Below are 21,609 nucleotides of genomic sequence, written 5' to 3' on the forward strand. Positions count from 1 at the left end.
TTTTCGCCTGTCAATCAGGCTAGTCTGGTCAGATGGGCGTTGTCTTCCCCCAGATTTTGCGTAGTTTTCCGTTGGTGGCGTAGTGGTGTGTGCATGCCCAAGGTCCCGAATCCTCTGCCAGGGGATTTCAAAGAGCGCGGTGTCCGTTATTGCATTGGTGATCGGTGGGCGCGGCCATCTTCCTTTGGCCGCGCGTGCGCAGAAGCGGCGCTCTGCTGGCCGCGGCATCAGGAAAATGGCCGCGGGATGCCGCGCGTGCGCAGATGGATATCGCGGCGGCCATTTTCCTGAAGCCGCGGCCAGCAGAGCGCCGCGGCAAGCAGAGCGCCGCTTCTGCGCACGCGCGGCCAAAGGAAGATGGCCGCGCCCACCGATCACCAATGCAATAACGGACACCGCGCTCTTTGAAATCCCCTGGCAGAGGATTCGGGACCTTGGGCATGCGCACACCACTACGCCACCAACGGAAAACTAAACAAGATCTGGGGGAAGACACCACGCCCATCTGACCAGACCAGCCTGATTGACAGGCGAAAACGGAGACTTTGCAAAGGTATTTCGGCAACTTAGGTGGGTAATAAACGCATAACAAACACTCTAATGTAACGCCCACCTCTGCCCCTATTTAACGCTATTTTTATCCCATCTTCCAAAAACGTGGTGACAGGTTCCCTTTAAACATTTGTACAGTGAAAAAAGTGGTAACACAGATTAATATTCCACAATGCATTTGACCAAAAAGATGTGGAAAAGTTTAGCGTAAATGTTCTTTTGAATTTTTTCATTTTAAGATTATACTGTATGCTTTTCGTTCTCTTAACTTGATCATTTTACAGAGAGTGATATTCACCCTACCATTTGTTCATTTCCCATATAATTTATATATTTTTAACTGAGACAGAAATGAAAAAAAATGCTGCAATGCGAGTGTGCCATCTGAAAAAAAGTATATACTCCCGATATCCATTTTGTACTCTACAATGATCAATTGCTGGCCTTCATTTGCTGTTCATCACCTTTCATCCATCATCTTTGTCATTTTCTCTCTTTGCTTACTAATGGAGATAATCCCATTCAAGGTAATGGTTTAAGCCAATTATATTGTATTGTATCACTGCTGCATCAGACTTTGATAAATGAGTTTACATGTTGGTAATTTATAGGTCTTTATTATCGAACTCAGGATTCTGACACACGTAACGACCATATTGCATCCAAAAACTGTTGCAGCGTGCAGTATAACCATAAATCTATGCAGTCTAAACCTAAGATAAGAACCAAAATTAGCAAATACCCAGCAGTAATTAAATAAACAGCTATAGTGCATGAACATAACATAGGCTTCTTAGTTTTAAAAAAAAACTTGCTCCGAAAAATATAAAAGCCATCCCGCCACGTCAAGGCGACCCTATTCAGAAGGTCCGAACCACTAGTATTAACACCTTACCATATGTGAAATGATGTAAATGTGAGTAAGGGCTGAGCGGGTCTGAGACCCGACTAATGGACATCCAGCCATGGGGAGGTATATTAGTGTAATGTCCAGCTCAAAGAAAAGAGATGCCACACTCTTATTTGCAGAGAGTGCAAAAGCCTTAAACAATAACCTAAAGAAATTAACTGGAATGTAAGGTGGTGTGCAGGTAGGCGCATGTTCACACTGGCCACTAAACAGACAAGACCCTAAGATAAAAAAAATGACATTATGTTTATATAGCTCCCCATGGTGGCCATTAGTTGGGGTCTCGGTCCTAATTGGCCCTTTTTCAAGTTCACGTCATTTGATATATGGTAAGGTTTGAATACTAGAGTTTAGGACCATCCCGTATAGGGTCACCTTGATGTAGTGGGACGTGCTTTCAGGTAATTTTTTTTAATCAGAATTATGTTAACTAAGCACCCTATTTTATTTTCTTGTACTATTGTTATTTATTTATTTATTTACTGCAAGGTATTTACTCACTTTGTTTTTGCTTCTATTATCAATGTATGCAAAGTTTGTTTTGTACAGCAGTGACCATTTAAATGTTTAGGTTTACAAACTGTGAGTCTGCCTACACCCAGCCCCACTAGTCACTGTTTCCATGTAGCCTAGGATTTTTTAGGTTTTCCATTAAATTGTCACTGATGTTTCAACAAACTTATGTTTAATAAAGTGCATTGTACAAAAGTATAATATATTTTCTTTGTTAAAGTGAACCTATCACCTACAAAATTGCTTCCCTGCACTGGGGTATATTCTCCAGTCACTGGGCAGTGCAGGGAATTACAATTACAGTCACTGCACACTACAAATCATTCCTCCTGTACCTTGACTGACAGCATGCTCTGCCCGCACGCTTTGCATACCAGCAGAGTTGACTGTCCATCCAGGTTCAGGAGGAGTGATAACGGCATATACAGTTTACTGCCCCCTGCACCACCTCAATGACTGGAAATGAGCAGCTTCAGAGAGACTATAACCTGATCTCACCACAGAGCAGATTATCCCTCCCTACATCCCTTACACTGGTAACTATCCTTTTTCACTCAAAATAAGCTTTGGAGGTAGATTCTCAGGGAGATCTGTGTCTGACTCATAGATCTTAACATCTCATTTACATATTAAGAAAAAAATCAGGATCAGATCGCAGATATCAAGGTATCATTTTATTCAAATTTCTTTGACCCACATGCTCGTATTTACCTGCAGATTATATAACTGTATCTGCAGGTAAATAGCAATTTTGTAGGAGTCAGGTTACTTTATAATACGTTTTTTTTCTAAGTGAAATATTGCTCTTAAGGTACGGCAACTAGGCTTCGCCATTCCTGTCTATAATTAGAGTGGATTACAGGAAGATGGGGTGTGACGCTACAAGACTGCTCTCCCTGACAGCTCTCATACAAACAGTGTGTAGCTGCCTTATTATGCTAGGGTCTGCTTCTCCTGTTATTTTTACTAGTCTGCTCCTTTATCAAATCATTTCAAGGATGACAGTGGAGGGAGCAGGTACATATTCTCTTCATGTTTCTTATTGTGATTTTACCTTTTGTATAAAGATGAAACATGGCATGAATAGCATCATCCATCGGAGCAATATTAGGCAGGAGTAGTTAGAATGTTCTTACGGTGATGTGAGTGAATGCATTCTGTTTGTCTGTGAACGTGAAGAAAGGAACGCACTCGCTGGACATACGTTGCAGGTGACTTTATTGGTGCATAGTACAAGTCTTCACGGCCGGGGGTGCTGGATGGGGAGTGCGGCAAAGCTGGACAACAGCTGTTTCACGCCTGGCTGGCGCTTCAACAGGTCAGTTGACCTGTTGAAGCGCCAGCCAGGCGCGAAACAGCTGTTGTCCAGCTTTGCCGCACTCCCCATCCAGCACCCCCGGCCGTGAAGACTTGTACTATGCACCAATAAAGTCACCTGCAACGTATGTCCAGCGAGTGCGTTCCTTTCTTCACGTTCACCGATACTCTCCATTGGATTTCTTCTGTGGAACTCGGCACCCAGGACTTGTCTTGGCCAGCAGCGAGCAGGTGAGCGGTTCCCACCACATCTTTCCCAGACTGTTGGTGCGGTCCGACTTTTTTCTTATTCTATTTGTCTATTTGCTACAACAACGAAAATATTTCTCCTGTAAATATCGAATTGATGCAAACCCCAATATTCATCACTTTGACCACTGGCTCCAAAAGGTCTGCAATGCGAGCTTTGAACAGAGGAAGCTCATGTCATGCCTTAGTAGCTCTCCTGTTGTAATTACCTGGACTCTTCAGGATGCCCCTACTTACTAGGGGGAAGAAGGTCATGAGCAAAGTCAGCACGATACACATCTCCTGCTCTTCAGAGTACTGCAAGTAGTGCTGCTAGACAGTCAGACAGCTGGAGGAAGTGTGAAAAGTGGCAGAATAACATAGGTAGTTAACATTTTAGATGGGATTATGCTTTTTTCAAGATTCCAATCAAATGAGTTACTCTTAATAGCATATGTCTTTTTGCAACTGTTTATAAATCAGAAGTATTCACGATCTCTGATTCTTTGTTACATTCTAGTAGGCGATAGTGATTCCTTGCACACCTTTCTGTACCGCTCAGTGAATGTTCACATGCCGCCTCAGTATGCAGTTAATAGAACACAAAGCAGAGCAACGAAGCAGGAAATCTTCAGCTTTTCTAACTTGGTGTCAGTCTGCCGTGATTTTTTTTATCTTCTTAGGCTACTTTCACACTAGCGTCGGGCTCGGCCCGTCGCGGTGCGTCGGGCCGAGGTCCCCGACGCTAGCGTTGTCTCCGCCGCACAACGGGGGCAGCGGATGCATTTTTCCAGCGCATCCGCTGCCCCATTGTGAGGTGCGGGGAGGCATGCGTGGTCGGAAAAAGCGGACCGTCGGGCGCAAAAAACGTTACATGTAACGTTTTTTGGTCCCGATGGTCCGCCACAGCACGGCGCAACTGTCGCACGACGGTTGCGACGTGTGGCAATGCGTCGCAAATGCGTCGCTAATGTTAGTCAATGCAGAAAAAACGCATCCTGCAAGCACTTTTGCAGGATGCGTTTTTTTCGGCAAAACGACGCATTTGCGACGTATTGCAGTTAACGCTAGTGTGAAAGTAGCCTAAGTGCCTTAGCCATTGTGTGAGACTGGATAGAGGTAGGGTTTTCAGTGAGGGGACATCTGACTAGTGAAGATTCATCCTGATAAGTGCTGAGCTAGTGAGAAGAAATCCCCAAATCTGCAGATTCCTCCCATTTCTGTCTGCTGGGTTTCCTGGGTATGATATTCTTCTGTCCAAATATAGCTTAGTAATTTAAGCAGTTATCATTAAATCCATATTCGATGCCTAACACGCTCCAAAAGCACAAATGCTGTTACGCACTGTATTTGGGGTGTATTGAAGAAGCAGGACTCTCAGAGCTTCCTTATGTCCGAGCAGCGATCAAAGTAGTTATTTATCTTATTAAAAATAATGAATGAAATACATGATCTCTTAGTGATACAGGTGACCTGACAGATAATGTACATCATTGCTTAGTCTTACTTGCATTATCTGTTAAATGTAATCTTGTGGTTTCTTTTTCTTTAGGCCACTATCAACCAATTAAAAATTGAGCTTCAGAAAGGCCCTCAGGAAGTGGCAGTATATATTCAAGAACTGCAGCAACTCAAAAGTTCCTTGACTGAGTTGTCACAGAAGAATGAGGTATGTGTCATGCCCTCCAACACTTCCATGGAAGCAGTAAAAATCCAAGGCATGTTTCTATGACGTGATGGGACTCTGACCTCTGTTTTGACATTTTAATGCTTTTTTATTTTTGTTATTTTGACAGAATGTAGTGTTAGTCCCTTTGCATGGGCATAGTGCCAATATAACAAAGTCAATCGCCTGTGTTTCAGCTCCATTTACATGAAGCAATGTTTGGCACTCTGACCTGCAATTGTTAGCATTCATTTCCTACAGTTCCAGCATTGCAGACAGCATGTCCCCGATTACATGAGGCGGTATGCTGCCATCAGACACTGAGCTTGACTCCTAGGACATGAATGAACAATTTAGCAAGTCCCTTTCCAGCATTTTTATTTCACCTTTTGTTAACTATCAGTAATGTATGTTCAGTGTGTGCATTACAGTAGTTACTGGTTGCGGTCTTCTGCTGCTTCCAGAGTAGCTTCTGACCTGCCCTGGGTCATGTGACAACTAGTGTTGAGCAATACCGTCCGATACTTGAAAGTATCGGTATCGGAAAGTATCGGCCGATACCGGCAAAGTATCGGATCCAATCCGATACCGATACCCGATACCAATACAAGTCAACGGGACTCAAGTATCGGACGGTATTCCTGATGGTTCCCAGGGTCTGAAGGAGAGGAAACTCTCCTTCAGGCCCTGGGATCCATATAAATGTGTAAAAGAAAGAATTAAAATAAAAAATATCGCTATACTCACCTCTCCGACGCAGCCTGGACCTCAGCGAGGGAACCGGCAGCGTTGTTTGTTTAAAATTCGCGCTTTTACTTGGTTACGTGAAGTCCCGGCTTGTGATTGGTCAGGGCGGCCATGTTGCCGGGACGCGGACCAATCACAGCAAGCCGTGACGAAATTACGTCACGGCTTGCTGTGATTGGTCCGCGTCCCGGCAACATGGCCGCCATTAACCAATCACAAGCCGGGACGTCACGGGAGGCTGGACACGCGCGCTTTTTAAAATGGGCGCGTGTCCAGCCTCCCGTGACGTCCCGGCTTGTGATTGGTTGCGCCGCGGTCAACCAATCACAAGCCGGGAGGCTGGACACGCGCGCATTTTAAAATTTTAAAATGGGCGCGTGTCCAGCCTCCCGGCTTGTGATTGGTTGACCGCGGCGCAACCAATCACAAGCCGGGACGTCACGGGAGGCTGGACACGCGCCCATTTTAAAAAGCGCGCGTGTCCAGCCTCCCGTGACGTCACGGCTTGTGATTGGTTAATGGCGGCCATGTTGCCGGGACGCGGACCAATCACAAAGCCGGGACGTAATTTTAAAATCCTTAAGGACCTGAAATTACGTCACGGCTTGCTGTGATTGGTTGCGTCTCCCATGTGACTGCGACGCAACCAATCACAACGCCGGAACGTAATTTTAAAATCCTGAAGGACCTGAAATTACGTCACGGCTTGCTGTGATTGGTTGCGTCCCGGTCACATGGGCGGCACGCAACCAATCACAAGCCGGGACTCACGTAAAGGAAAGAAAAGCGCGAATTTTAAACAAAGAACGCTGCCGCTTCCCTCGGTAAGGTGCAGGCTGCGTCGGAGAGGTGAGTATAGCAATATTTTTTATTTTGATTCTCTCTTTTACACATTTTTACATTAATGTTGTTTCGATACCGATACCCGATATCACAAAAATATCGGATCTCGGTATCGGAATTCCGATACAGCAAGTATCGGCCGATACCCGATACTTGCAGTATTGGAATGCTCAACACTAGTGACAACAGTTGTGATTTAGCCGGCTTACAACAGTGTTCCTGTGTGCACCAAAAGTCCCTTTCTCAGTGTACGTCTACAAGGCGCAGAAAAAGGCTCTCGTAGACTTCCATTAAGAAAGGAACAGTCTGAAGCGGGCTCTCTCAAGAACGAGCTGCAGTCACATTATGCAGGAGACGAAGGGAGCAGCGCTAGGAATGGCAGTGCACATCATCTGATTTTATCAATTTAAGTATAGTACTGTGGAAAAAAATGCTGCAAAGTAAAAGTAGATTTTTATTTTTTTTTGTACTCGCCGTAAAAATCTATTTCTTGTATTCATCACTGGGGGACACAGAAACCATGGAGGCTGAAAGTGTGACCCTGCAGCGCTCTGACCGACGGTCTTACCGCAGTAACGTTACTGCCGATAAGTACCACCGTGTCTGTGTTTCCCACGCTGTCACATACATGACAGCATGGGAAATGCCATAGGAAGCCCGTAAAAATGAAAACAAAACCTCAGCAAATCTGCAAACATTTTTATGCCTGCGTTTTTGCTGCAGGTTTGACAGTGTGCCATAGGAAGCCCGTAAAAATGAAAACAAAACCTCAGCAAATCTGCAAACATTTTTATGCCTGCGTTTTTGCTGCAGGTTTGACAGTGTCAATTGAAGTCAATGTGTGAAAAACGCTAAACATCCGCACAAAGAATTGACATCCTGCAGGAAAAAACACACTGCAAATAGTCAAGGAATATTACTGATCATGTGCACAGCACTTCAGGATTCTGACTAAATTAGCTGGCATAATTCCATAGCATTTTTGACCCATTTGTGCATGGAAAAAACGCACCGTGTGCACATAGCCTTAGAATAACTAAGACACTGTTAAAAATCTGAAACACTATGCGGAAAGTGCTTTTTACCTTCCTAGTTCATGCTTTTTAGACGCTACTTTGAACTACTGCTCTAGCAAGAGTCCATACTACACCACTATTTACAAACACTCTTTCTGTGTGAGCTTCTCTGATCCCCCTTCCCCACACTCAGACAGTGAGATTTTGTAAATAGTGTTTCAATACATTTTCTTAGTAGAGCAACAGTTCAAAGCAGACTCCAAAAGAGCATAAACTGAACTGTGCTGCTAAAATAGCACATTCAGCATGATGTTTCAGAGAGAAGGAAGTAAAATAAGGTAGATTACAAAGATTGGTAACTTTACAAGCACTCGTCAATAATTTAATAAGAAAAAAGTGTGGGTAATCTTTCATCAAGCTCTTAGCTTTAAAACTGATACATTTGTCCTTCTGTTTTTAAATTTTGTAGACCTTAGTGGAGAAACTGTTAAAGAAGGAACTTGAATTCACCCAGTTGGAAGAAAAACAAAATGAAGAGATTATGTCCAGGAAGAACCTGCAAATGAATCTCAATCATAGAGATGTAGAGTGCCAACAGCTCCAGGTACGGCTGTCTGCTAGTGAAGCTGCGCAGCAGACCCTCAAAACGGAAGTGGCCGAGAAAGGAGAAGCTAATCAGAAACTGAAAGAAGAGCTATCGGAGGTGGAGATTAAACACCAGAATCTCAAGGCTGAGTTTAAACAGGTTCAGCAACAGCGGGAAGAGAAAGTGCAACACGGTCTACAACAGCAGAGTGAGATTAACCAGGTGACATATTGCACACATTCTGTCTACCTCTAACAAAACAGGAATTATTTACTACTAATATTAAATCATACTTTGGAGTTTAATCCAGACTTATAAAGGAAGCTTTCTGTTGAGTAGATTTCATAGTTACCATAATTATTCATTCTTATTTCTCAAAATGGGCCCTAGGGTTCCTTTGAAGGTACAGTGCTGGTGCTATTCTAACGTCAAGCAATAGTGGCCATACCCCTTACATAGCCATCATCTAAAAGATTGATCAGCTGAAGGCTATTCCACCAACACCCGTTAATAATGCCCCAATGGGGACAGTGGAGTTGATGGCGCTATATAAATAAGTAAAGTAAATAAATACCTTGACATTTCTGTAGTACAAGCGATCAAATGATCACAGGTTCAAGTACCTATGGGTACTAACAAAGTCAAAAGTAGGAAAAAACTGTTTTTCAAAAAAATAGAAAAATTGGAAAAATGGTCCCTTTCCCAGATAGCAATAAATAAATGTAAAAATAAACATAAAAAATTATAAATAAAAAATTAATTAAGCTTATTAGTAAATGCCGTTATGAGAAAATTAAAACACCACAATTGCAGTTTTTTGGTGACCGCAATAATTGTAAAACATGCATTACGAAGCAATCTAAGCATAGTATGGGTATATATTACGAGTAAAACACCAGCTGACCACATTAAAAAACAAGTCCCAACCCCGCTCTATTGATGTTAATATAAAAAGTTACGGGTCTCCGAAAATAGCGATGCAAAACAATTTTTTATTTTTTCAAAATTCTGAATATTTTTTTTAAATTAATAAAAAAAAATTAAAAAATATACATGTTTGTAATGTCTGTAATAGAACTGGGGCAGGTTGTATGGGAGATTATCAGGCAGATAACTTTGTGTTTTTTAGCTCCACAGCAAATTACTGGAGACAGAGCGGCAGCTCGGGGAAGCACATGGGAGGCTGAAGGAGCAGAGACAGCTGTCGGCTGAGAAACTGATGGACAAGGAGCAGCAGGTGGCAGATCTGCAGCTGAAGCTTTCACGTGCCGAGGAGCAGGTCTGAATGTTTGCTCTGCACTTATATTTCTAGCTACTGCCAGTTTCTGAAGGTCCGAACCTTTCACCTTGTGTAAACTGTTTCATGTTCCAGGCAACATATAAATACCCACATGACTGAATATATTATAAGCCCTGTGCCGCTGTTACCAGTCACTTCTCATCTTTAGTTATTATTAGATTCTTATTGTATTCTTATTACAAATGTAAAACATTAGATCCTTAAACCGCTGAAAGTTTATAAAATCACGTTCTCCAACATATTCAATTTAAGAGTTTTCATCCTTATTTTGGTAACATATTTAATATGCCAATTTGGTAGCGGGTGCTATTCAGTGCTAATCCCCACACTTCCCGCTTTTCACACCGGTCTAGAAGTTGGTTAGGTGGGGTCTTTATAAGGAAGCATTTGTGTGGTCACGCACTGATGTTGGAGCAGACGGTCTGCATCACAGTGGTCCAGGCCATCTCAAAGCTGTATGATAGGGTTGAGGTCAACACTTTATTTAACCCTGTATTTGAGGAAGATGGCAAATAACGTAACATTTAAAATGCAGAAAAAAACATGTCAGAATTGCTTTTTTTTATATTCCTCCCTATTCAGAGTCCATAAAAGATTAAGTTAAATGTACTCCAAAATGTAACCACTGACAAATACTATTCATTTTGAAATTACAAGCCCCTATAAAAAAAAATGTCTCCAGAGATATGATGATAAAGAAGTGCAAAATAGAAATGGTTTGTTAAGGCCAAAACCAGCTGTGACATCAAAGGAGATAAAAAGGGAGGAAAATGCAGATGCAAGCAAGAGCTATATTTAAATTAGTTATTTCATTTATAATCATATTTAATTTTATTTTTTTTTTTTATTTCCCTGTCCTATGGACATAAAGGGGTTGTCCGGGTTTGGAATGAAAGTCTGCTGTCACTGTATGTGTATTCTGTTAGGATTCCCCGGTATTTTTGTCAGGAGGGCATGGTCATGTGATTGCAGGTATGTAGTATACATACTCCCAGCCACATTCTGACGAGACATGTGCGGCCTCGATCAATACAATTGGATTGGGCGAGGCTGCGCACGTTTAGTTGGAATGTGGCTGTAAGTATGCATATCTCATACTAGTGGTCACATGATTGCCCCATCTCCGAGAACCCTAAAAGCGCGCACTGTGAGGATTCACAAGTCTGCAGTCACACGAGTAACTGCAGACTCTTGTGCTAAACATGGACAAGCCCTTTAAAATGTCTTCAGTACACCAACTACCTATACTAAAGCGCATCTCTAAACCTGCGGAATGTAAAAGTCCCTCTTACTTTTCTGGATAGCCTTACCTACTCTTAAGAGTACAAAGAATATGCTTAGATTAAAACATTTCAAATAGTGAAATTTAGATTTTTTATTTTTTTTATGTAAAAAGATGTTGCATGTTGAAGAATTAAAATGTGAATTTTTGCATTTCAGGTTAAAGAACAGGCTTCTACATCAGCTGATATGCAGCATCAGTTGGAGAAAATCCGACAGCAACATCAGGAACAGCATACTCTTCAGCAAACCACTACATCCAAACTGCGGGAAGCCCAGGTAAATGTCCGCTCCGCTCAAGAACACACAGCATGGAATAAAAAGTCATCCAAATGTGTTTTCCTCTAGTGTGCCCCTGCAGTCATTTGCCCATTGTACTTGCTTGATAAAAACCCAAACAGAACCAAAACTTCATTTTTTACTATGATTTTAGTGCAGAATTTCCTCATTCATTCCATGAATTTGCAACTTTTTTCCTTGATATAGAGATATTAGTAAAGCACAGCATGACTGGCTGCTGTAAAGCTAAAGAATTGTTGATTCTTCAAAGTCCCAATACCTCCCATTATGCTTTAAATGATTGTTATTCCCATAGTGCACGTATGTGTAAGAGCCTATTCCTACTTCATGTGCAGTTTGCTTTTTTTGTATATACACCCAGTCATTTTTTACAATAGCATATAGGGTTTATTTGTGGACATTCTAGAGGAGAGTCCTGCACTTCGATCCTCATCTATGAGAATAACCGAAAGAGAAAAGTCAGCTCACCACTTTCATTGCTCTGCACCTGGGTGGGAATGGAGTCTTCGCACAGAGTAGCCCTGGTGCCGGTCAAGGCAGATACAGAAAATAGGAATGTTCCAGTATAAAACTTCACTTTTATTACAGTGATTTTAAAAACTATGTATGACATATCACAGAGGTTAGGGCTGACCGACGCGTTTTGGCATTCAAGCATTAGTCATGGTAAATTTGTAAATGTCAGATATGAATTTCGACAGGAACAATCTATTAAGTGACAAAAAAATTAAGAAAAAGGCCACCCACGGAAATGACAAAAATAACAAACGCCTCATTATGCTTTCGACACCATATAGTCCGCAATATTACGACATTTTAATCATCATGAAATAATATCTTTCCATGCTTAATCAGGACAAAAAACTGTCATAGATAGTGAGCAGTATTATCAGATTTATTGAAAAAAAGCATGCATATTGGGTACTATTTTATCTCCGAGTCTGTTTTCAAAACCTGTAGAAAATTCAGGAAATACTTGACTCTCTTTTTAAAGGGAACCTGTCACCCCCAAAATGGAAGTTGAGCTAAGCCCACCGCCATCAGGGGCTTATCTACAGCATTCTGGATTGCTGTAGATAAGCCCCCGATGTATCCTGAAAGATGAGAAAAAGAGGTTAGACTATATTCACCTGGGTGGGCGGGCGGTCCGATCCGATGGGCGTCGCGGTCCGGGGCCTCCCATCTTCTTACGATGACGTCCTCTTCTTGTATTCACGCTGCGGCTCCGGCATACTTTGTCTGCCCTGTTGAGGGAAGAGCAAAGTACTGCAGTGCGCAGGTGCCGGGCCTCTCTGACCTTTCCCGGCGCTTGCTCACTGCAGTACTTTGCTCTGCCCTCACCAGGGCAGACAGTATGCCTGTGCCGGAGCCGTGGCGTGAAGACAAGAAGAGGACATCATCGTAAGAAGATGGGAGGCCCCGGACCGCGACGCCCATCAGATTGGGCCGCCCGCCCAGGTGAGTATAATCTAACCTCTTTTTATCATCTTTCAGGATACATCGGGGGCTTATCTACAGCATTATATAATGCTGTAGATAAGCCCCTGATGCCGGTGGGCTTAGCTCACCTTCAATTTTGGGGGTGACAGGTTCCCTTTAAAGAGTTTTTCCAAATGTGGACATTCGTAATGTATTTCGTGCTATCATGTCACCAAAGGTCAAATATTTTCATGTAATGTTGCAGGAGAGCAGTTTTCTATTAGACATTTTACCAAGTGTAGCACCACTGGGGTTATCTATTTGGTTGAATGCTGTACATGTAGAATACAGTGTGTTTGTTGTATGGTAGCATCCCTGAAAAAACGCATGGAGAGACATCTGTTATGATCTGGTGGCCTAGGAGCAGCATGAGAAGTACTCTGGAGAAGGTGGAACCTGTACTGACCGCAGACCCTGAACTTAACACCGCAACTAGAAGTAGCCGTGGAATGTACCTAAGACTCCCTAGACATCTCGACACAGCCGGAGGACTAATTACCCCTAGAGATAGAAAAGGGAAAACTATCTTGCCTCAGAGAAAATCCCCAAAGGATAGACAGCCCCCCACAAATATTGACTGAGAGGAGAGGGAAATAACATACGCAGACTGAAATCAGAATTTAGCAACGGAGGCCACTTCTAGCTAAATAGAAAGGATAGGACAGAGTACTATGCGGTCAGTATTAAAACACTAGAAAGTATCCACCACAGAAAATACAAAATCTCCACATCTAACTAAAGACATGGAGGGTATATCTGCATCTCCAGAGATACCAGCTTGGCTAAACAAATCCTTATACAGACCAAGCTGGACAAGACAAAACATGGAAAATAACTTGAACGATCAGGCCCACAGTATGTGGACTGCAAAAAACAAAGTCAGAACTTATCTATGTTGAAATGAACAGCAAGCAAGAGAGACCAGGCAGGGAAGTGAATCCTCCAAGAAACAATGGACAACTGGCACTAACTAAAGGGTCAAGCAAGACTAAATAGCCCAGTCAGAAATGCAATAAGTGGACACACCTGATGAATGCTGCGATCCAAAGACAGCAGCGCTACCACTTATAACCACCGGAGGGAGCCCAAGAGCAGAATTCACAACAGTACCCCCCCCCCTTGAGGAGGGGTCACCGAACCCTCACCAGAGCCCCCAGGCCGATCAGGATGAGCCAAATGAAAGGCACAAACCAAATCGTCAGCATGAACATCGGACGCAACAACCCAAGAATTATCCTCCTGGCCATAACCCTTCCATTTGACAAGATACTGAAGCCTCCGCCTCAAAAAACGAGAATCCAAAATCTTCTCAACCACATACTCCAACTCCCCATCAACCAACACCGGGGCAGGAGGATCAACAGAGGGAACAACAGGCACCACATATTTCCGCAACAAAGATCTATGAAAAACATTATGGATGGAAAAAGAGGCCGGAAGGGCCAAACGAAAAGACACCGGATTGACAATCTCAGAAATCCTATAAGGACGAATAAACCGAGGCTTGAACTTAGGGGAAGAAACCTTCATAGGAACATGACGGGAAGACAACCAGACCAGATCCCCAACCCGAAGCCGGGAACCAACACACCGACGACTGTTAGCAAAACGCTGAGCCTCCTCCTGAGACAACACCAAATTGTCCACAACATGAGCCCAAATCTGCTGCAACCTGTCAACCACAGAGTCCACCCCAGGACAATCAGAAGGCTCAACCTGCCCTGAAGAAAAACGAGGATGAAAACCAGAATTACAAAAGAAGGGTGAAACCAAGGTAGCAGAACTAGCCCGATTATTAAGGGCAAACTCGGCCAATGGCAAAAAAAGCCACCCAATCGTCCTGATCAGCAGACACAAAGCATCTCAAATAAGTTTCCAAAGTCTGATTAGTTCGCTCGGTTTGGCCATTTGTCTGAGGATGAAACGCGGAAGAAAAAGACAAATCAATGCCCAGCCTAGCACAAAAGGCTCGCCAAAACCTAGAAACAAACTGAGAACCTCTGTCGGACACAATATTCTCCGGAATGCCATGCAAACGAACCACATGCTGAAAAAACAACGGAACCAAATCAGAAGAGGAAGGCAATTTAGGCAAAGGTACCAAATGAACCATCTTAGAAAACCGGTCACAAACCACCCAGATAACCGACATCCTCTAGGAAACCGGAAGATCTGAAATAAAATCCATAGAAATATGCGTCCAAGGCCTAACAGGGACCGGCAAAGGCAAAAGCAACCCACTAGCGCGGGAACAGCAAGGCTTGACCCGCGCACAAGGCCCACAGGACTGCACAAAAGAACGCACATCCCGTGACAAAGAAGGCCACCAAAAGGACCTACCAACCAAATCTCTGGTACCAAAAATCCCAGGATGGCCAGCCAACACAGAACAATGAACCTCAGAAATCACTTTACTAGTCCATCTGTCAGGAACAAACAGTTTCCCCACTGGACAGCGATCAGGTTTATCAGCCTGAAGAGCCCGTCGTAAATCGGGAGATGGCAGAAAGAATCACCCCTTCCTTCAGAATGCCGACCGGCTCAAGGACCCCAGGAGAATCAGGCAAAAAACTCCTAGAGAGGGCATCCGCCTTAACATTCTTAGAACCCGGAAGGTACGAGACCACAAAATCAAAACGGGAGAAAAACAGGGACCATCGGGCCTGTCTAGGATTCAGCCGTTAGGCAGACTCGAGGTAAATCAATTTGTTATGATCAGTCAAGACCACAATACGGTGCTTGGCCCCCTCAAGCCAATGACGCCACTCCTCAAATGCCCACTACATAGCCAACAACTCAGATTGCCGACATCATAATTGCGTTCCGCAGGCGAAAACTTTCGAGAAAAGAAGGCACACGGTTTCAACAAGGAACCATCAGAATTCCTCTGAGACAAAACGGCCCCTGCCCCAATCTCAAAAGCGTCAACCTCAACCTGAAATGGAAGGGAGACATCCGGCTGACGCAACACAGGGGCAGAAGTAAATTGGCGTTTAAGCTCGTGAAAGGCAGAAACAGCCGCAGAGGGCCAATTCGTCACATCAGCGCCCTTCTTCGTCAAATCGGTCAGGGGTTTAACCACACTGGAGAAGTTGGCAATGAAACGGCGATAAAAAATAGCAAAGCCCAAAAATTTCTGAAGGGTCTTCACAGAAGTGGGCTGGATCCAATCATGAGTGGCCTGAACCTTAACCGGATCCATTTCTATAGATGAGGGAGAAAAAATGAAGCCCAAAAAAGAAACCTTCTGTACTCCAAAGAGGCACTTAGACCCCTTCACGAACAAAGCATTATCACGAAGGATCTGAAATACAATCCTGACTTGTTTCACATGAGACTCCCAATCATCTGAAAAAATCAAAATATCATCCAAATATACAATCATGAATTTATCAAGATAATTCTGAAATATATCATGCATGAAGGACTGAAACACAGATTGGGCATTAGAGAGCCCGAATGGCATCACAAGATATTCAAAATGGCCTTCGGGCGTATTAAACGCAGTTTTCCATTCGTCACCCTGCTTAATACGAACAAGATTATATGCCCCTCGAAGGTCAATCTTGGTAAACCAACTAGCCCCCTTAATCCTAGCAAACAAATCAGAAAGCAAAGGCAAAGGGTATTGGAATTTGACCATGATCTTATTCAAGAGGCGATAATCAATACAGGGTCTCAAGGAGCCATCCTTCTTGGCAACAAAAAAAAAACCTGCTCCCAATGGTGAAGAAGATGGCCGAATATGCCCCTTCTCCAAAGATTCCTTAACATAACTCCGCATGGCGTCATGTTCTGTCACAGACAGGTTAAAAAGTCGGCCCTTAGGGAACTTACAACCTGGAATCAAGTCGATAGCACAATCACAGTCCCTATGCGGTGGAAGGGAACTGGACTTGGGCTCATCAAATACATCCTGGAAATCTGACAAAAACTCAGGAATTTCAGAAGAGGGGGAGGAGGTAATTGACATCAAAGGAACGTCACCATGAACCCCCTGACAACCCCAACTAGTCACAGACATAGATTTCCAATCTAATACCGGATTATGCACCTGTAACCATGGGAAACCCAGCACAATAGCATCATGCAAATTATGCAACACCAGAAAACGACAATCTTCCTGATGAGCTGGCGCCATGCACATGGTCAGCTGTGTCCAAAACTGAGGTTTATTTTTAGCCAGCAGTGTAGCATCAATGCCCCTCAAAGGAATAGGACTCTGAAAAGGCTGCAAAGGGAACCCACAACGTCTGGCAAATTCTAAGTCCATTAAGTTTAAAGCGGCGCCTGAATCCACAAATGCCATGACAGAAAATTACGATAATGAGCAGATCAGGGTCACAGATAACAGAAATTTATGTTGTACAGTACTGATGGTAACCGAATTAGCGATTCTCTTAGTACGCTTAGGGCAATCAGAAATAACATGAGCAGAATCGCTGCAGTAAAAGCACAACCTATTCTGACGTCTGAATCCTTGTCGTTCAGCTCTAGACACAATCCTATCACACTGCATAGGCTCAGGACTCCGCTCGGAAGACAACGCCACAGCGCGCACAACTCTGCGCTCGCGCAAGCGCCGATCAATCTGAATGGCCAGAGACATAGAATCACTCAGACCAGCAGGCGTGGGAAACCCCACCATAACATCTTTAACAGATTACGAAAGACCCTTTCTGAAAATTGCAGCCAAGGCATCCTCATTCCATCTAGTCAGCACAGACCATTTTCTAAATTTCTGGCAATATAATTCTGCCGCTTCTTGACCCTGAGACAGGGCCAACAAGGTCTTCTCAGCATGATCCAGTGAATTAGGTTCATCATACAATAACCCTAGCGCTTGAAAAAAGGTGTCTACATTAAGCAAAGCAGGATTTCCAGCTTCCAGGGAGAACGCCCAATCCTGAGGGTCACCGCGCAGCAGAGAGATGACTATTTTAACCTGCTGGATGGGATCACCGGAGGAACGGGGTTTCAGAGCTAAAAACAGTTTACAGTTATTTTTAAAGCTCAAAAATTTGGACCTGTCCCCAAAAAACAAATCAGGAGTTGGAATTCTAGGCTCTAAAACCGGAGTCTGAACGATATAATCGGAAATACCCTGTACTCTAGCAGCAAGCTGGTCCACACGAGAAGCTAATCCCTGAACATCCATACCAGCGCCAAACACCTGAACCACCCAGAGGTAAAGAGGAAAGAAAAGGCACAACAGACTACAGAAAAAAAAATGGCTCAGCACTTTCCTTTCCTTCTTCTGAGATGCAATTAACTCATTGTTGGCCAGTTGTACTGTTATGATCTGGTGGCCTAGGAGCAGCATGAGAAGTACTCTGGAGAAGGTGGAACCTGTACTGACCGCAGACCCTGAACTTAACACCGCAACTAGAAGTAGCCGTGGAATGTACCTAACACTCCCTAGACATCTCGACACAGCCGGAGGACTAATTACCCCTAGAGATAGAAAAGGGAAAACTATCTTGCCTCAGAGAAAATCCCCAAAGGATAGACAGCCCCCCACAAATATTGACTGTGAGAGGAGAGGGAAATAACATACGCAGACTGAAATCAGAATTTAGAAAAGGAGGCCACTTCTAGCTTAATAGAAAGGATAGGACAGAGTACTATGCGGTCAGTATTAAAACACTAGAAAATATCCACCACAAAAAATACAAAATCTCCACATCTAACTAAAGACATGGAGGGTATATCTGCATCTCCAGAGATACCAGCTTGGCTAAACAAATCCTTATACAGACCAAGCTGGACAAGACAAAACATGGAAAATAACTTGAACGATCAGGCCCACAGCATGTGGACTGCAAAAAACAAAGCCAGAACTTATCTTTGTTGAAATGAACAGCAAGCAAGAGAGACCAGGCAGGGAAGTGAATCCTCCAAGAAACAATGGACAACTGGCACTAACTAAAGGGTCAAGCAAGACTAAATAGCCCAGTCAGAATTGCAATAAGTGGACACACCTGATGAATGCTGCGATCCAAAGACAGCAGCGCTACCACTTATAACCCCCGGAGGGAGCCCAAGAGCAGAATTCACAACAGACATCCATCAGATGTGGCCAGTACAACAGCGATCAATAGTTTAGTGATTTCCAGATATTTTTTCCAAGTACACAAAGGAGACATAACAGGGCTTACATTTTTGGGCATTGAAAAGGTCCATATGCCTATTAGGGGAGGGGACCGTGAAAGAAGGATTCTTAATAAGGAATCGTTTGGGATTTGTAACTTGCAAACCAGGACTCCATGAAGAATGAACATTACACAAGATCCTACACTACATGGAGAACTTTTTTCCTGCAGTGTGCATTTAAGAGGTTTAACCCTTTATCTTCTTCCCAAGAGTGTGTCCTTTAATTGGGGGATAGTTTTAGTAGTGGATGATATTCACACATGGGTTACTTGTTCTAATGAGATCTATAAATGCATATCCGTCATTTTAGAAATTTGCCATGACTAAGGCTTGAACGCTGAAACACGTCGGTCTGCCCTAACCTCTGTGATATGTCATACACAATTTCTTGAAATCACTGCAATAAAAGTGAAGTTTTATACCTACCTTTTCATCCTGTTTACTAGAATGGCTCCTGTTCTGGGAGATTCACGGCAGCCTTGTATGTACATCTGAATGTACACTGTGTAATACTACATTGTTATTGGCGCAGCCACTAATTAGCCGCTCTCAGGACTAGTCCTTTGTATTTTCTTCTATTATTTGATTTCTGAATGAGTAATTTTTTTTATTTTCAGAGTGACCTTGAACAAGTATTACGGCAGATTGGCGACAAAGACCAAAAAATTCAAAACCTTGAGGCCTTGTTGGAGAAAAGCAAAAAAAATATTTCCGTCCTTGAGAAAGAGAGGGAAGACCTTTGTGCCAAAATTGAATCTGGTGAAGGAGAAACTGCTGTCCTAACCCAGCTCCAGGAGAAGAACCACGCTTTACAGGAACAGGTATGGCGTCATCATATGGTAAATTACAGGGGATTTTTGTTTATCGTGTTTATCATTTTTTAAGATGTACGTAGCCTGCAGCCAATCACTGCACTTGGAGCTGGTGAGCCTAGTTATGGGCTGTGACGATCACGTGCGCTGTAGTCATGACAACTGCATGTTGTAAACAATCATCCGCAGCAGCGGTGAAGAGGCATTCCTGATAAATTTCTGTTTTGTTATTTAAAAAAAAAAAAACTTGATAAACTTAATTAAAAAAATGTTTAAATGGAAATTAAGCATACAGGTGTCTAATTAGCTAAGTCCCCCCTAGCCAATTGTGATACCTGTGTATACCTACCTATGCCATCGGGCTCATTGAGCTGGTCATCAACGATTTATCTCAGTATTGTATGTAGACTCTGGGCCTTGTTTTCTTTTGTAGTTAACACAACTAACAGAGAAACTGAAGAACCAATCAGAAAGTCACAAACAAGCACAAGAAGATTTACATGAGCAAGTGCAGGAACAGAAATCTCAGCTTCGTGCTTCCCAAGACCGTGTCTTATCGCTGGAGACCACCATTGAAGAACTGACCAGTCAACTAAATGAAAGCAAAGAAAAAATGCTGCAGCTGGATCAGCAGGTACTGCTTTTGCGTTCTGTGATGTTTTACGTGTTCTATACTGAAGAACCTCTTTCTCTTTATAGTTGTTCCTCAGACAATAATCTCAGGAAACGTCACGTTAGTACTCATAATAAGCAGCTCTTCTTATAATGTTAGACAGAATATTTGGGATTTTTATTGTGCCCTTTTTGAGACCGTTTTGCTGTCTGTTGTTTTTATTCATTCATTATTGGTTTTGTCCATCATTCAGAGCACCATGTGATAAGATATAAAATAACTTTGTAAAGTTTTTCTGACCAGTGAAACGCTCGCAATTGAAAGTTATGTTGGTGTAACTGCCATTGATTTTTACTGAGCATTTGTCATGCAGGATTTTTTTTGTGCAGTATGTGAATTCTGTAAAACCCCATACAGTTGCCATGCCGCACTTTATTGCAGACCTTTTGGTACAGTCTGTTTGCCACATAAGTGTACGAGCTTTCCCATAAAACCTCAGTGTTGTCGCAAACGTTTCTGCACATTTGCTCCATAGGTGGTCACACGGTAAGAGGCATAAAGGAAAAAATGCAAGAACTGCATGTCTGCTTCCAAATAAAATATTAACCCCCAAATACTATTAATAACGTCTACAAGTCGCCTCAAAAAATAATCCTTTGTAAAACCAATTGATACAAATTTAATCCTTTATTTAATTCTTTTTTTTTTTTTTTTTAATTATAACCCCTTCATGGTATGAGATACAGTGGCTTGCAGAAGTATTCACCCTCTTGGTTGTTTACCCATTTTGTTACATTACAATCCTTGTTTAAATACAGTATGTTTGTAATCCGATTTGTGAGTGATGCATCGGCACTCAATAGTCTAAGGGTACCGTCACACGGTGCAATTTTGATCGCTACGACGGTACGATTCGTGACGTTCTAGCGATATCGTTACGTATCGCAGTGTCTGACACGCAGCAGCGATCAGGGATCCTGCTGAGAATCGTACGTCGTAGCAGATCGTTTGGAACTTTCTTTCGTCGCTTGATCACCCGCTGACATCGCTGGATCGTTGTGTGTGACAGCGATCCAGCGATGCGTTCGCTGGTAACCAGGGTAAACATCGGGTAACTAAGCGCAGGGCCGCGCTTAGTAACCCGATGTTTACCGTGGTTACCAGCGTAAAAGTAAAAAAAAACAAACCGTACATGCTCACCATCTGATGTCCGTCCGGTCCCTTGCCGTCCGCTTCCCGCTCTGACTGTCTGCCGGCCGGAAAGTGAGAGCAGATCACAGCGGTGACGTCACC

The 21,609-nt window shown here is 43.1% G+C and overlaps 1 protein-coding gene across 6 annotated transcripts in view; it reads left to right on the forward strand.

Moving 5' to 3' along the window:
* The window catches only part of EEA1 (early endosome antigen 1), a 206,943-nt gene that overhangs the window by 99,014 nt on the left and 86,320 nt on the right, over positions 1 to 21,609 (forward strand). For all 6 annotated transcript variants that reach the window (XM_077265415.1, XM_077265418.1, XM_077265414.1 and 3 more), the window contains 6 exons: positions 5,073 to 5,189; positions 8,262 to 8,600; positions 9,508 to 9,657; positions 11,119 to 11,238; positions 19,509 to 19,712; positions 20,137 to 20,337. In XM_077265415.1, the coding sequence (XP_077121530.1) occupies positions 5,073 to 5,189; positions 8,262 to 8,600; positions 9,508 to 9,657; positions 11,119 to 11,238; positions 19,509 to 19,712; positions 20,137 to 20,337 (1,131 nt within the window). The remainder of the gene's footprint in view (positions 1 to 5,072; positions 5,190 to 8,261; positions 8,601 to 9,507; positions 9,658 to 11,118; positions 11,239 to 19,508; positions 19,713 to 20,136; positions 20,338 to 21,609) is intronic.

This window comes from Ranitomeya variabilis, chromosome 5, assembly GCF_051348905.1.
Source record: "Ranitomeya variabilis isolate aRanVar5 chromosome 5, aRanVar5.hap1, whole genome shotgun sequence".
Classification (NCBI taxonomy): domain Eukaryota; kingdom Metazoa; phylum Chordata; class Amphibia; order Anura; family Dendrobatidae; genus Ranitomeya; species Ranitomeya variabilis.